The sequence below is a fragment of the Aspergillus welwitschiae genome, assembly GCF_003344945.1.
Source record: "Aspergillus welwitschiae strain CBS 139.54b unplaced genomic scaffold BDQ94scaffold_50, whole genome shotgun sequence".
In the NCBI taxonomy this organism is placed as follows: domain Eukaryota; kingdom Fungi; phylum Ascomycota; class Eurotiomycetes; order Eurotiales; family Aspergillaceae; genus Aspergillus; species Aspergillus welwitschiae.
In genome coordinates this window covers 193,120-208,519 of record NW_020798744.1, presented here as the reverse complement: position 1 = coordinate 208,519, position 15,400 = coordinate 193,120, and the positions used below count along the sequence as shown (strand labels likewise).

The 15,400-nt window shown below is 48.3% G+C and overlaps 4 protein-coding genes across 4 annotated transcripts; 2 read left to right on the top strand and 2 right to left on the bottom strand.

Moving 5' to 3' along the window:
- Positions 1-699: 699 nt before the first annotated feature.
- On the bottom strand, positions 700-2,572 carry BDQ94DRAFT_184136 (putative MFS sugar transporter; the record flags this gene model as incomplete). The annotated part of the gene is made up of 5 exons (XM_026774574.1): positions 700-1,251; positions 1,312-1,503; positions 1,567-1,976; positions 2,038-2,127; positions 2,179-2,572. 5 exons carry the CDS (start codon positions 2,570-2,572, stop codon positions 733-735), a joined length of 1,605 nt encoding a protein of 534 aa, XP_026621042.1. The 3' UTR covers positions 700-732.
- Positions 2,573-2,890: 318 nt separating this feature from the next.
- BDQ94DRAFT_184133 (UPF0075 domain protein) lies at positions 2,891-4,646 on the top strand. Its single transcript, XM_026774573.1, has 3 exons — positions 2,891-3,187; positions 3,253-3,327; positions 3,392-4,646. The coding sequence occupies exons 1-3, from the start codon at positions 3,116-3,118 to the stop codon at positions 4,559-4,561; spliced, it is 1,317 nt and encodes a 438-aa protein (XP_026621041.1). The 5' UTR covers positions 2,891-3,115; the 3' UTR covers positions 4,562-4,646.
- Positions 4,647-4,875: 229 nt separating this feature from the next.
- On the top strand, positions 4,876-7,261 carry BDQ94DRAFT_184129 (putative C6 transcription factor; the record flags this gene model as incomplete). Its single annotated transcript, XM_026774572.1, has 6 exons — positions 4,876-4,918; positions 4,969-5,368; positions 5,447-5,864; positions 5,923-6,507; positions 6,584-6,675; positions 6,735-7,261. 6 exons carry the CDS (start codon positions 4,876-4,878, stop codon positions 7,063-7,065), a joined length of 1,869 nt encoding a protein of 622 aa, XP_026621040.1. The 3' UTR covers positions 7,066-7,261.
- A 1,030-nt stretch (positions 7,262-8,291) lies between these two features.
- On the bottom strand, positions 8,292-15,002 carry BDQ94DRAFT_184126 (ASST-domain-containing protein; the record flags this gene model as incomplete). Its single annotated transcript, XM_026774571.1, has 14 exons — positions 8,292-9,369; positions 9,463-9,528; positions 9,593-10,113; positions 10,673-10,855; positions 10,943-11,395; positions 11,500-12,139; positions 12,218-12,282; positions 12,345-12,395; positions 12,565-12,712; positions 12,779-13,120; positions 13,179-13,344; positions 13,405-13,570; positions 14,493-14,776; positions 14,829-15,002. 14 exons carry the CDS (start codon positions 15,000-15,002, stop codon positions 8,300-8,302), a joined length of 4,329 nt encoding a protein of 1,442 aa, XP_026621039.1. The 3' UTR covers positions 8,292-8,299.
- Positions 15,003-15,400: the final 398 nt, after the last annotated feature.

Here is a 15,400-nt window from a genome sequence, read left to right as displayed (position 1 = left end):
CCACCTTAATACATTATCCCGACGGTCCTAAACTAAATAGCCCGGCTATTCTATCACAGTTTCAGTAGATTATACTAAGCTAATCTTGATGATATAATATCCTCAAATCAACTATATTATACTTTCTCTATTAACAAATTCTGTCATATAAACTTTGCATATTCTGCTTATATTATATATGTGATCCACTGATCCCAGTAGATTAGGCATATGAAGAAGCAATCAAAGAAGGTAGAGGATGGAAGATAGTACTAGGTGACAGACAGGGGCGGAGAATATAAGAGTAGAAGCAGAATAAAAAGAAGATAGACACAGCCAGTAAGAGAAGAATGATTAGAAGAACGAGAGAGGCAGTAGAAGAGCTGCAAGCAGTAAGGGAAATAAGCTAATAAATAGCTACAAACTGAACAAGATGTACAGAGGAGCTAAATTGCTAGATATATATATGATATAAAATATTTTACACTAACAGGAGAAGTAATCTTATAAAACAATTCCGATAAAATAAGGCCTAATCTCAGCCTTATACGGCTGATGATCGACTGTAGAGTATAATATAATTAATGAATATAGATAATAAAGCACAGTACATGGGGACGCAAATAGCAATATCTAGGCAGTAATATCAGTAGTATGTATAGTTGAATACCAAAACTTATTATTGCCTGATAGCCGCTATTGCCCGCCGTACGTCAGCTGGCAACCGTTCACATGTCATTGTATACCCTTACTTTACACTCTATTCTGGATGTTCTCATGAAACTCCTGCTGGGTTTCATGCTGGCCTGCACCCTTTATGGCCTGCTCATCGACATGCTCCTCCACTTTCCCATCCATGCACAGCCTGAAGGCCCTCTCCATATCCCAATAAAATGGACTCGAGGTCGAGAACAGGTAGTCAATAGACTCTAGAGTCCGGTTGCGGGTCTCTGGGTAGAAAAGGTAAATAGTTGGAACCCACAGAAGATTTAGTCCAGCGAGGAGGAAGTAACTGCGACTTCCAATACTTGCAAACATAATTGGGTTCACCAGTGTGGTCATCCCAACACCAACGGCCCAGCCGGTGATGCCAAAGCCGTTACCTTGAGCCCGGAGGTCGGAGGGAAAGATCTCGGTTGGTATCAAGAAAGCGACGGTTCCCCAGGTCGCGGCATATCCCAAGTTGAACAGGAACAGCATCGCAACAGCAGCAGGTGCAAATTGGCTGGCTTTATCCGGCTGATGAAGGGACGCCTCGTAGACAGATCCCGCCTGGAGAGGATACATCTTAGAATCGGAGTTAATGACGTTATAGGGCCGCGTGGAACTTACCACAAGCTCGACGACGAACAAGATGATGGAGCCAAGCATCAAACATTTTCGCCTTCCAATCCGATCTACGATTTGCGTACTGATTATAGTGCCGAGAATACCAATTGTATTTAATCCTCCAGCAAGGCCATTTTGGGTCAGCTCGCTGTAGCCCGCTTGCCGAAGCAGAACAGGAGAATATGCAGTAACAGCCTGTCAAGGTTGAAATATATCAGCCAGACTATCCATGCGACTTCATACTTCAACGCCACTTACCGTAATACCAGTCCAGGACGCCATGATCTGGAGCCATATACACAGCCAGGCGCGTCGACCCAGATTGGAGCCAGGGCTTCCTCCTTTGCCGATCAATATTTTGGCGAACTGAAGGGGCGAGCTTGGTTTGCCTTCTTGCACAGTCGCAATGATTTCTTTGTATTCGAGGTCAATCTCTGATTGGCTGGCTCTATGGCAACGGATCTTGTTAAGAACCTGCTGAGCTTCGTCATAACGACCGACAGACGCAAGGAACCGTGGACTATCCGGAAGCATCTTGATAAACAACAGCAGGATGAGTGCTGGAATGCACTGAAACGCCAACAAAAAGCGCCAGCGAATATCGGAATAACCATTATTGATAAAAGCAAGACCAAATGACAGCCAGTATGCGACGGAGATTCCTAGATCTTCAGGATAAACCCGTCAGTTTATATTCCGGAGGAGCTTCATTCAACGTCTGGCACTTACAGTTTGCAATGAAAACATATCCAAGGAAGGCTCCGCGGTGATCAGCTGTCGACGTCTCTGATACCAGTACTGGTGCTATGCCAGTCAATGCTAGCCAGATCAGCTTCTCTCAGGAGGTCTAAGTACGGAAGGTGGGCATACCACCAGTGCCAACGCCTGTCACCACCCTGGCGACGAGCATGAAATCTGAACTCTGAGCTGCAGCTTGCAAAGCACCTCCCACAAGCGCAAGCAAAGAACCGACCAGGAGGCCATTGATGCGGCCTAACCGATCAGCCAGCCAGCCACCTCCGAAACAACCGAAAATGCATCCAAGGTAGTAGATGCTGACAATGCCTCCCTGATGGGTGGTGTCGGTTACTGTGCCATCTGGTTCGCCAATTCCAACTTCTGTGACGTATCTGGGAGAGCTGTTGACGCCTCCCATGACACCTTGATCATATCCCTCGAAGAATATGCAAACGAGAGAAAGAGTCTGAATCATAACATTGAGTTGGCGTGGGGATAACCGCCTCCAAAACGTTGCATACCCCATATTCTTGGTCACGCTGAAACGCACTGAATGAAACTAGGAGTTTATCAGTTATGCTTTCAATTCCTTAGCACAAACAGTAGCGCAACCGGTAGTGGTTGGACTATTTATAACGCGGCCTATGTCATGACCGGATCGTGAGACTCAATCCCTGACGTTCGTCAACCTGAGAAACGACACGCCGGATCCGCCCGAAAGAACCTAGTGAGAACCGAAGCCTTGGGGCGACCAAAACTATTGTGGAGAGAACCTTGAGGGGCCCCGCATGAGTATTTTCACGTTCAAGCAAGGGTTCGTGAGTGGCGCCGTTTAGCAGTTTAAGCGTTTAAGCGTTTAAGAATTTAGGCGTTCAGGCGTTTAGGCGGTCAACAACACAACCGTCTAACCGTCTAAGCGTTGCCTCTCGTACCATAAGGCATTCAGGCACCAATGCGGCCAAGGTGTGCACTACGGCAGCGACACATGTATTTATTCGCCGCAACATCCTCCTCCTCTTTCTTTGCATTTGATAGTCAGTGACTTGAGCTCTCTCTAAATTTCAACAGTATGGATCCTAACCCTTCCGTGTCCCGCTCCCTGGACCTGACCGTCCTGGGGCTCAATAGTGGCACTTCGATGGTAAGCAGACGAACTTGACCAGCGAGAATTTAGGGAGTCATGCAAGCTCATCTATGCCACCTTAGGATGGAATCGACTGTGCTCTGTGTCATTTCCAACAGGAAACGCCGGATTCACCCATGAGGTTTGAGCTTCTCAAGGTATGCTAATGTCACCGGTCACGCAAATCCCGTTGAGTCTAACATAGAAGTGGCTGGCCAATAGTATGGTGAAATCCCCCTAGAACAAACAATCAAGAAACGGGTCATGAATATTATCCTGCATAACAAAACATCTCCTTCCGAGCTATCTGAGGTGAATGTCATTCTCGGTGAGACATTTGCCGCGGCCGTTAAGGAGTTCTGCGGACAGTACGATGTTGATATTTCGTCTATCGACGTTATTGGCTCCCACGGTCAAACCATCTGGCTTCTGTCTATGCCCGAGGAGGGTGAGGTACGCAGTGCTCTCACCATGGCTGAGGGCTCATTTATTGCCTCCCGCACGGGAATCACTACCGTGACCGACTTCCGAGTCAGCGACCAAGCAGCGGGTCGCCAGGGAGCACCACTCATTGCTTTCTTTGATGCCTTGCTCCTGCACCATCCGACAAAGTTGCGCGCCTGCCAAAACATTGGCGGAATTGCCAATGTCTGTTTTATCCCGCCTGACTCCCTGGGTGGCACTGATGCCTGCTATGATTTCGATACAGGCCCAGGGAATGTCTTTATCGATGCCGTTGTCCGACACTACACCAACGGCCAGCAGGAGTATGACAAGGACGGCGAGATGGGCGCTCGCGGCACAGTGGATCAGGATCTGGTAGATGAATTTCTACAAACTCATCCATACTTTCGGTTGGACCCACCGAAAACCACTGGCCGCGAGGTTTTCCGAGATACTCTAGCATTTGATCTCATTCGCAAGGCGGAATCCAAAGGTCTTAGTCCAGATGATGTCGTTGCTACTGTCACTCGCATCACCGCGCAGGCCATCGTCGATCATTACCGTCGCTATGCTCCCAAGGACCTCCCGATCGATGAAATCTTTATGTGCGGAGGCGGTTCTTATAATCCCAATATTACGCGATATATACAAGCACATTACCCTCACACGAAGATTCTCATGCTGGACCAAGCCGGTATCCCGGCTTCCGCAAAGGAAGCTATCACCTTCGCATGGCAGGGCATGGAAGCAGTCGTGGGCCGTTCTATTCCTGTGCCCACCCGCGTGGAGACTCGGCAGCCATATGTCTTGGGAAAGATATCGCCAGGCAAGAATTATCGTAAGGTGATGCAGCAAGGTATGCAATTCGGAGGAGACAGGCACCACCTGGCTGCAGTAACCGAGTTGGTTAACTATGTGAACGGGAAGGAGTTCAACAACAAATGGTAATACGTTTAGAACTGTAACAATAGAAGATCATGAGAATGGGACTTGTATCACTCCTCGTAGACATTGACAAAGACATCTTATGGAATTTAAAGAGTGGTTAGGCTAGTAGATGAGATATTACTCCTCTGCTGGCCGGCTCAAACTTTAACTGTGGGGGGCGTAGGGGACCAACATGACATAATCACATTGCGGCCTTCGGCAACTTTCTTGCTCTAGTTATTCAGCAAGTCCAAAGGTAGACTAGACTGTATACCGCATCGTATCATGCGACAATCTCCTTCCACCCCCTCGCCCGACGTGTGGAAGTCGTCCAAATGCCTAAGCATCCCAGAAAAATCCAACGTATCTCAAGGGCGTGTATGTTATACCCTCATTGACCCTTAGGCCCCCGCTCTAATAGCGCTCAGGTGACCGTTGCCATCGACGTAGCATAAAATGCACGAAAACCCGTGGCCCACTCGAGCCCTGTCAGAACTGTGTGGATTTCGATATACCCTGTACATATGAGCGTCCGTCACGGAAAAGGGGTGGTCGTAGAGGAGCCCGCGAAGGGGAACAGGAACCTGCATGCCGACCGGGCGGCGAGATTGCCGCTACTACCCCCTCTCGACCAGCCCATTCGGAAGATGATCTTCAAGTTGGCGTGAATAGTCATTTATCTACAGCTGTCGATAATAGCTCCTGGGCAACCACGGATCAGCCCTGTAACTCACAGTCACCGCTGACGCCCTGGAAGGCACTTGCAATCGCCTGTCATTCTGTGGTGCTGGATCTCGCCCAGGTGTACTTTGAGATTGTCTATCCGATGTAGTTCTCTCATTTTCGTTCTTGAGAGGATAAGCTATAAGAGATTTGCTCCTGGACTAACCGCCTTCTACTACGCAGATTTCCTCTATTCCATCCACCATCGTTCTTGAGAGCCCTCCGGAATGAAAAGCATCTCGAGGACCAAGGACTATTCGCCTCAACAATGGCAATGTGTGCCTTAGCCTCCGCACGCGCCAGGGATGGCGGTTTATATTCAAATCAGCGATCACCGTCACAGTTGTCACATCCGCCACCAGAGGTTTTCTCAGCTGCAGCTAAGGAATCTATCCCTCCGAATTTGGCTGCAGCAAGAGGCATCGATTATATGAGAGCATGTGCGATTCTCAGCGTTGCCGCCATTCAAAATGGTCAGATCCGGGAGATGCATCAATATCTAGGGATGTATCATACACTAAGTATTATGGAAGGGTTGCACGATGAGAAGTTATGGCCGAGAGACCTGGGTGTCGTGAACGTGGAGGTTCGACGGAGACTGGTACGTCACTGTGCCTATGTGATAGCTTCCACTAGTGTCAAACTAATGCTGGAATTAGTTCTGGTCGATGTATACGCTAGACGTGTTTTCGGCGACCGTATGGGGAGGCATGATCCGTTTCAGAGAAGTTCAGTCAAATGTACGCTATCCGAGAGAGGTGAACGACGATGTGCTTGATGTTGCAAACGAAGCATCGATATCGGCGGACTGTACCACGCCCACTTCCAATCCTTATGAACCCTCGGTTTGGATGCGTGGGTGGAATTTCACTACTGATCTTTATCGAATACTGGAGCATGCTATAGACGGCCAGCGGCAAAGTCTGCGCGCTGAGAATGAGAGCCCCTGGTCGTTATTCCGCCCGACCCCTGTCCCGGGCCCTTTGATCATGGAGCATGTACATTCCCTATTCTCGGCTTTACCGTCGCAGCTTCAATCAAGCAAGCCTGCCACCGGTGATCCTGAACATGATATTGTTGGATTCCAATCCGCTAATATCCAAGCAACGCTCCAGCTTCTTAACATGGTCCTTTCTTCAAGCGAGGACCAAGGAGTGGAGGAGAAATGCGAGGTTGCCGGGAACGTGCTCAGCGTCTTTAGCACAGTGCCAATTGAATATCTCAGAGCAATCAGTTCCCCGCTGGTATGTTGTTTCCCTGCATACTCTCATATTTCTCCGCTCCCGCCACTTTGGATACACGAAGCACTAACTCTTGAAGCTCTACCACTTGGGGGGAATTGGGTTTATCCTTGGGTCTGTCATGGAAGGAAGCCTGTCTGAGATGTCTTACCAAAGAGTCCGCAAGCTTCTGTAAGCATTCAATAGCATTAGGTGTCGGGTTCAAGCCCAAGTTGCTGATTGATGAGAAGATTAGAGATGGCAGCACTTTTGTCTCAAATGGAGTCCGGCCTTACCCGCTCCACTGGCGCCAGTGAACGACTCAAATCACAGGTTAAGCGAATAGATGACTATATGGATAAAACTCGGCATGCCAATATGCGCTCTGAGCAAGCGGAAATTGACCAATCGCAAGACTTCGAAGGTTACATACGACCTACCCCAGGCCAGCCAACAGACTTCGATGACACATTAGCTTATTTCGAACTACCCCCAGACTTACTGGATGACTGGCCCTGGTCGTCTGGAGCTGGCGTGTTGGACGGCATGTTTCCGATTGCGTTAAGGAAAACAGACGACTAGAAAGACGTTTGTCGGCACATTCTCCGCAACCATTCCCGAACGATAATATTGCAAATGACATGATGACAAGTGTGATCCCCCATGGACTTCCGGAGTGAGAGTGTTTCAGGAACAGTATCTAGATTTGAATGTAATTATCCGACTCTCGTGTGTTCCTCCCAGTCTGAATCAAAACCGGTATACAAATAGAGACGGTCGCTGGCAGCCATCTAAAAGAGGAGAACAGATGTAAAACATGGGAGGCTCTTTCCCAATGCCACTTCCCTCCGCCTAACCCTCCGCCTCACTCTCCGCCTCACTCTCCGCCTACCTCATTAGGGCAGGCTCGCTTTTTGTAACCAGCAAACTTCTTGCCGTCTGCCATTCATGAATTTCTTGCCTGAGGCATGAAGTTACTACCCCAAGCAGTAAGTTTCTGCCTCAGGCATGAAGTGGGAAAGTTAAGAAAGGGCGGTAGGGCTCCCGCATGGACTAAAAACAAATCTTACCTCTTGGGGCAGGCGGAGGATAGGCAGAGGTTGTGGCCTGAGCGCCTCCCTAACACATACGTAGAATCTTTTGTAAACAATGCATGGAGAGTTCTACATTTCATACTACTCGACTGATCCCTTCCTACTACAGCTATCAACCGGATTTAGTGACCCTCAAGCTATCCATCTCCCTTAGGCGACATTTTGTTGCGCAGTGAGCGGGTGCTGTATGGATACTGCCGCTCCTCCCCGCCTTAGGTGAAACACTCAGCTAGTCGAGGGCCTCGTTCAACAATATCATCATTATCTCCCCATATGACCTGACTGCGTCAAAACCTTTACCGAAATATCCTCTTCGCTATGATATATTACATAATACTGAATGTAATGCTTGGCTATCATATTTCAGTTCAGTGTCTGGACTGGCTTTCCAACTACATCCTTCAGTTAATTACCACTACTATATATGTTTGACATTCTGCATGTCTGGCTCCGCGTGCTGTATCATCGCCAGGTTATGCTCCTAATATTTGCTACTAGTAATTTGATCCACGACACTTTCACTAGGAAGAGAGATTTATCATCAAGTCGAAGAGTTCAATCCACGTTTCTATATCTTACTAGGAGTGGACTACAGGACATTACATTTGCCTGGTGGTGACGAATAGCCTGCTTATGCTACTCCTAGTTGTGATTAAGCCCATAAAGTGTCCGTAAAATATGTGGGCATTCTGAAGATACCATGTTGAGGATCATGTGGTGTGTCACAACTGATCGGCTTTCTGTAACAGCAGCGGGGGCAGGTGCGACCCAGGTGATATGGCTTTCGGATCGGCAGCTTCAAAGTCGTCTTCCTCGAGCAGGTATTCATAGACCTCCCATGCTTGTACTTGCACTCGGTTAGAGGAGGCAAGAACTTTTCCATCTGCAGCAATTGCTTGTGCAAGAACACTCCGCAGTGCAAAGGGTACATGATGAACAGTCTCAAATCCCTGTCGTGTCGCAGTTGTCTCAAATTCTTCGTTCCGAACATCCTCGCTCCACCCAATCGGCAAGCTGTCCCCGGAGTCCACCTGGAACTGAAGCCGCCATTCGGCCGTCTCTGTATCCCCATTCCACGATAAGTATATATCTGTTCCACCGTTGCCCCCATGGGCCCCACGTCGCTGAAAGGCTACCACAGCGGGCTCCTCACTGGAAATCCCTGTCCAATTTGCCCGGAAGGCCCGATAATTCTGCACGTCGCCGCGGCTGAGCGGTCGGGAGTCCAGATAAGCATGGTAGAGAGGTTCTCCATCGGACGAAAATTCGGTTACCGCTCCCTCTGAGCCCCAGTTTATGAATACATTACCATTAGGAAGGGTTTGGAGGGAGCCTTGTGACTTTACCAGCAGTAAATCAGGAGGAATAAACGAGGACTCGAGGGCTGCGTGGCGAGTATGATGATCCAATTTGAGGATTTTGCCGCGGGAGTAGGGATAAATCTGTACTTCCTTGTCACCGCCACCGCCACTTTCAGAGCCGTATACAGCGTTGTCAAATAGCGTTATTGTTGTCACACTGCTATTATCGACCTGATTAAGCAACCGGGCATGATGCTGAAAGCCAAACTCTACTTCAGGGCCCAGGGTGAAATCGGATCGTGACCCTCCTAATCGCCAGATGACACTGCCATCGGTGCTGTTAATCTTGTAAACGGTGCTGGCATGACGCGCAGACACAAGGTAGTGACCGTCAATGCCCTTGGTTACTGAGTTGATGTGAAAATAGTCCCAGGCAGTAGAGCTATTATGGCCAATCCCCGCTTGATCCTTGGGAAGTGGAAGAGCAGATTCTGGGACAAGTGAAGGCGTTAATATTGGCACAAAGAAATTCTTTCTGATGTGGAGGAATTCACTGTGAACCCAAAAGATGGAAGACAACGTACCCTCCGGGCCAATATGATCCAGGCTTCGCCATTCGAACAACACTTTGCCATCATTGATGTCCAACTCTGTGATATGATGAGCCTTGACGTGTTCCACAGGAAATTGCGGACCACCATAGATGGAGCTAACCTTGAAATATTGCGTTAACAATCCAATGTTGCCGTCGGTCGGATGTGTAATTGCTCAGATCTCGCACTTCCGGGTGATGAATCTGAATCAGTGCTGTCGATTCGTTCAAGATCTCGAACTCATGCTTATCGGAGAGCAGATGATTACCCGCGCGGAGTTCTTTGATCGTCTCATACCGCTGATTCAGGAGCACATGATGGCCATGACCATGGCCATAAAGTCCATTGTGCGCACCTTCGAAAGAGGCTAAAACATCCTGACCATTCCATCGCGTGGCCTGGAAGTTCCCTGTCCAAGTAGAGAAGTAGGTGTACCCGGACCAGACTAGGTCGCCGTTGTCGCTGAGAATGTACGCACCAGGCTGCTGTGGTGCTCGATGTGCCGGCTCGGAAACGGCATTGAATGGGGCGATGAATATGTATCCTTGTTCTAGCCCATGGGTCGGAGGAATGGTGATATTGAGACGGGGTGGGGAGAGATCAGGTCTCGATTTATACCTATTGTTGCCGATGACTACATGGCTAAACAATATGAGCCCCAAGCATACCCATGGCATGCGCAGGACAGTAGGTGACAACATGACTAAACGCTTTTTGCAAAGTACACTTGGAGGCGGCTGTGACACTGGCCTCCCTTAAGTAGTGCCACACAGGGATAAGCTAACCCAATCACCTCATCCGCCCTAAAATGAGATGGCCTACCGGGGAATCTGATCGCCAACCAACCTTGCATCTACCGCAGCCCCATGAATACCACTTCTTCTTATACCGTGTTACTTCAAGTAACAGAAAGCCTGAGGGGACTAGCATCAGAAATAAATTCATAGTTGCATTGATAAAACATTACTCTGCATCCTAATGTGTCCCTGTCGCAGGCTATGCATTGAAGGTCTTCGAAGCTCAACAGGAGCGTTAAATTTGTAAGATACTACGTATTTCCCTATGACTGGTTTATGTAACACACGCAAAAATAAGTAGAAGGATCTTGATCTATCGGCTGGAAACGGTTTATCCACATGCATTGGGTGATGTGCCCAATGCAGTGGGTCAATTCTGGCTAGAAGTATACAGAGCCCGAAACCTGGTCTCTTGTGACAGCAATGACTCAGGACGGTCAAACTCCACAAGTACCCCATCCTCAAAGAGCGCAATCTTATCAAAGGCGGATATATTTTCGTACCGGTGCATAATTGAAAGAATGGTACAATCATTGAAATGACTAGCAACAATGCGTTCCATGAGCGATTGTGTAGCGGCATCGACTCTGGAACCATTAGTTAAGTTGTATAAGCATTCCGTCTAGATGGCTACAACAAGGAGAGAACTTTGTAAAGAAATGTGGCTAACATACCGACCCATGGCTTCATCAAGGATTAGAATCCTGCTCCTCCTCGCCATAGCGCGCGCAAGTGCCATCAGCTGTCCTTGCCCGGCTGACCATAAACCCGGTTCTAGTTCAGCATCCAGTCCACCCATGTTCTGAACAATAGCAGATAAATGGGTGGCTTTTAGGACGCCTTCCACGGCGGCTTCCGACAGTGCCTCATCAGGATCGATGTTGAGCCGGATGGTTCCGGGCAGAAAACAAGGGTCCTGGGGTACGACGCTCAGACGCTTGAGAATGTCCTCTGAACAGACATTGCTGAGGTCGACCCCGTCAATTTGAACGGAGCCGCTTTGTATGGGAAGCAACCCACCAAGACAGAGCACAAGCGATGACTTGCCACTTCCCGAGCGTCCACAAATGGCGACTTTATCTCCTGGTTCAATGTGCATTGAGACTGATTTGAGAACAGGGTGGGATCTGTAATTTGCAAGTCAGGCGTCCATGCTTGGTGGGCCGTCCTAGCGCCGGGCCACACATTGGATTGAACGATATGCGAGAGTGCAGGACAAGTGGTTACATACCTGTAAGCTGCGACGACATTAACGAATTCGATTGCCCCCTGACTGGGCCACGTAACCTTCTCATGCATGGAAAACGAGGAGTCAGCATCGGAATGTTTACTCTGCGCTTCTGACGGCACGGTCTCCGCGAAGGTTTTGATCCGGGAGACTGCCCCAAGACATGATTCGGTCAGTGACCAGAATTTGAGTAAGCGTGCCAAAGACTGCGTAAAGCTCATGAGGGTTACAATCGCTGTTCCAGATGACCCGGAATCGAAAGAATCCCTGCTAAAGACGATGAGGATCATGAGAAGAACAACCAGTCCACATGCTAAAAGGTCCATAGAGAGCGTTAACCATTGTTGGATCATGAATAGGGTATAGACGCATTTCTGTGAATCATCCACGAAAAGGAGGTTATTTCTCTCAAACCATTGTTGTCGACGAAAGGCACGGATGGTAGATACACCGCTCAGTGTCTCAGAAAGATGCTGATACAGTGGAGCCTTGGTCTCGATGCTGAGGAGGCGTACTTGTCGAGACGTTCGGAGGTAGTACCTCTGAAGGAAGTAGCATACTATTAGAAGAGGCGGAACTGTCAGGGACATATAGTTCGCTACGACGAACAATATGATCATCTTTAGCAAACAAGCCCCCAGCGCTTCATCACTTGGAGTGTTAACATTCGCGTATATTCGGACAAATCGGAACCGCAATGAATACAACCACCTTAACATACCTTTCGTTGTGTTAATGGCGGCCAGTGGTAAGGTCATGTCAGTAAGCTCCAGGTCCTGGTTGAAACTGGAAGTGCAAGCGTTTGATCAGTAGCGGCAACTCTAGGGGTGTTTAACTGGTAGGCTTACCGATTCAAGATGTCGCCTGAGTTAGCCTCACTGAGCCAGAAGAGCGGAGCACTGGCTACTAGTCAGCGAGTTGTTCATTGTCTTTGAAGGCACATTATATGCAGAAGAGTACTATACTGTAAAAGTGGTCTTAGCATGGATAGATGTAGACGTTGTGCAGTGTTGGATATCATATGAAGAAGGTAAATCCTGTAGCCGGTTATTGTCCTGTAAGTCATACCAAGTGGATAGACTGAGAATATACCATGAGCTGGCAGCGCCGATAATGACAGCGCCAAGCCCAAGGGCAATAAAAACGCCTAAGTACATCCAATGTGCACCATCTGGGCTTTCAGTACTGGCGTCTGACCACCACTTGAGCCAGAGTGCTGGAAATGCTCAGTTAACTTCAATTACAGTAATACGTCGGTCTGGGAGCTAGAGGCCGGTCTCACTTGAAAAGTTTTGGGAGAACGCGAAGACAAGGACAAGGACAATGTAAAGAATCGAAAGCCCCAAACCTGCAGACTTCAGGTAATATAAGTAAACGGAGCGATCTTTGACCGGCCGCGAGACGGTCTGCTTGGGTTCCGGCGCATTGTCATCAGAGGATACTTCCGCATCCACGGATTGAGAGGCCTGCTGTTTTGGGGAGGCCGGTCGTGATTTGAACTCGTTGTCATCAGGAAAAGAAGTTTGATGACCAGAAGAGGGTGTCGAAGAGGCAGACGGCTTGTATGTCGCCACTGTACCCTCTTTCAAAATATAAACATCATCTGCAAAAGCCGCTACTTTGGCTAAAGAAATGGTTTAATCTAGTCAGCGGACAGAAGACTTTGGTTGTTTAGAACTTACCATTGTGCGTTGATAGGATAACAGTAATGTCTCTGCAACGCAGGTAACCCTTATGCCTGTCCAGTAGCCTTTCACAAATTTTATTAATATTTGCAGCATCGAGTCCGCTAAAGATATCGTCGAGGACTACCATCTCGCAGCCAGAATACACTGCACGAGCAAGAGCCTAAGTTAATATGCTGTTGTTAGCGAAGGGAACACCTGATGACATAAAGCAGCAGCATACCAGGCGTTGTTTCTGTCCTCCACTGAGCATAAATCCCTGCCCTCCGATTCTAGTCAAGTCCTTTTCCGGCAGAGCTTCGACGTCCTCAGCCAAACAGCACATCCATAGTACGTGGCGGTACCACTCCGGTTCAAAGTTAAGCGGATCAACGATGTTACCGCGGACGCTGGTATCCACAAGCCAGGGAGTCTGAGCGCAGTATGCAATGGGCATAGGGTGTACGGACACCCGGCCATTACTAACAACAGTTTCGCCCAGTACAGTCTCCAATAGCAGTGTCTTTCCTGAGCCTATTGGCCCCATGATCGCAGCAAAGGAGCCCCTTGGCACGCTTAAATTGATACCGTAGAGCATATCGCATCCTGAAGGTTCCCATCTTATGAAAGCATCTCTGCACTCTATAATGGTTCCCTCATCTGTGATAGAGCTATCACCACGCTCACTTTCAACTAAAACCTTGTTTGATGAACTGCGTACGCCGATATAATCTTGGATTCGAGTAAAAGAGCCCAGGCACTGAACGATTGCCGGTAACGTCTGTATGAAGGTCCAGACTGGCATCGTAATGAGTGTCATTAGAGACAGTGCCGTGAATGCCTGCGAGGAATTTAATGAGTAATCTTTTGTTGTGAAGGAAATTATCGTAAACAATGTGAATGAGGCTGCCGGAGCAGCGAGCCACGGGAAGCTGGCTGTGGAGGACATGTCAGCAGAGCGCTTTTGCAACCAAACCAGAAGCTGGAAGGCTAATAGGAAGCGAATGGCGAGAAAATGAAGTGATCCCCGACAAAGGCAAGGCGCTTACAGATGAGGACTTCCCAAAATATAAGTGATCGAAATCTACGCGAAGTGGCAATTTCGGTAGAACGAAAACCAGCGATGACTTCCTCCACTCGATTACAAAGACCAAGTACTTTCAATGATTTTATGCTGCTTAGGGCTTGCCTAGTAGCATGTATTCTGAGCTCGACTTTAGCAATCCACGCGCGCTGAGCCCTATTCTTGGATTTCAAGACTTTTATTATCATTGATATACATGCTGTTGAAGGATTAGAGACAAAACCATCATGATAACAAATTGGAAGTACATACCCAGAGAAAGAATGACAGGCATGAGACATGACACCGCAAGCTGGCGTTCTAATAGCCACAGTGCCAGTCCAATGTCGATTGGGGATGCCCATATGTCGTGTATATCACGCAGGCTAGTTGAAATGCGTTCCACATCTGTCCCCATCAGTGTGATAGCCGTGTCGGTGCCCATCTCCCCAGACCGCCGTTTGAGAGTCTGTGCATAGACTGCCGCAAGAAGACTACCACGAATACTGATGATGAACCGATACGTCTGTCGACTGTAAAATGCAGTGGATACCTGCGAGTTGTTAAGAATGTTTCTATAGGAATCGCTAGCACTATCTACTTACAGCAATACCAAGGTATACGATCCCTGAAGCTGCTATTAACCCATACCCCTTGTCCCTTGTCTCTGGGGCTTCCGGAAGTGCCGCGTATGTAGTAATTTTATCGACCAATAGGGGCTGCATAATGGTAAACGCCGATAGGCAAAGTCGAGGGATAACTGCACTGAAGAAGGCCATCTTGTACGTTTGTAATAATGTGATTGGCAGTTGATTTCTTTTGGAATGGTCGACTACTAGACAGGATCATCAGCTCTGATATTCATTCACAGCGCGTACAAGGATCATTTATGACTTGGTGAGTAACTATACCTTTTCCCCAAGACCTCTGTAATTGCTTCATTAGTCTCATGCTCGTCAGCTCTATGGTAACAGGGGGAACATCTGATAAGCCCAAGGGACGGGTGAACCCTTGCTGCAATACTGGCAGAACCCATATTAACAATCCCAAGCCCCAAAGACTACTTGTCTCCTCGGCGGTTGTCTGTCGGCATCTGGTTGTTATCAGAGAATCTTCTTTTTTTAGGGATTCTGCGATGAGCACAATAACATGAACGGCGAGCACAGTACTGCATAGA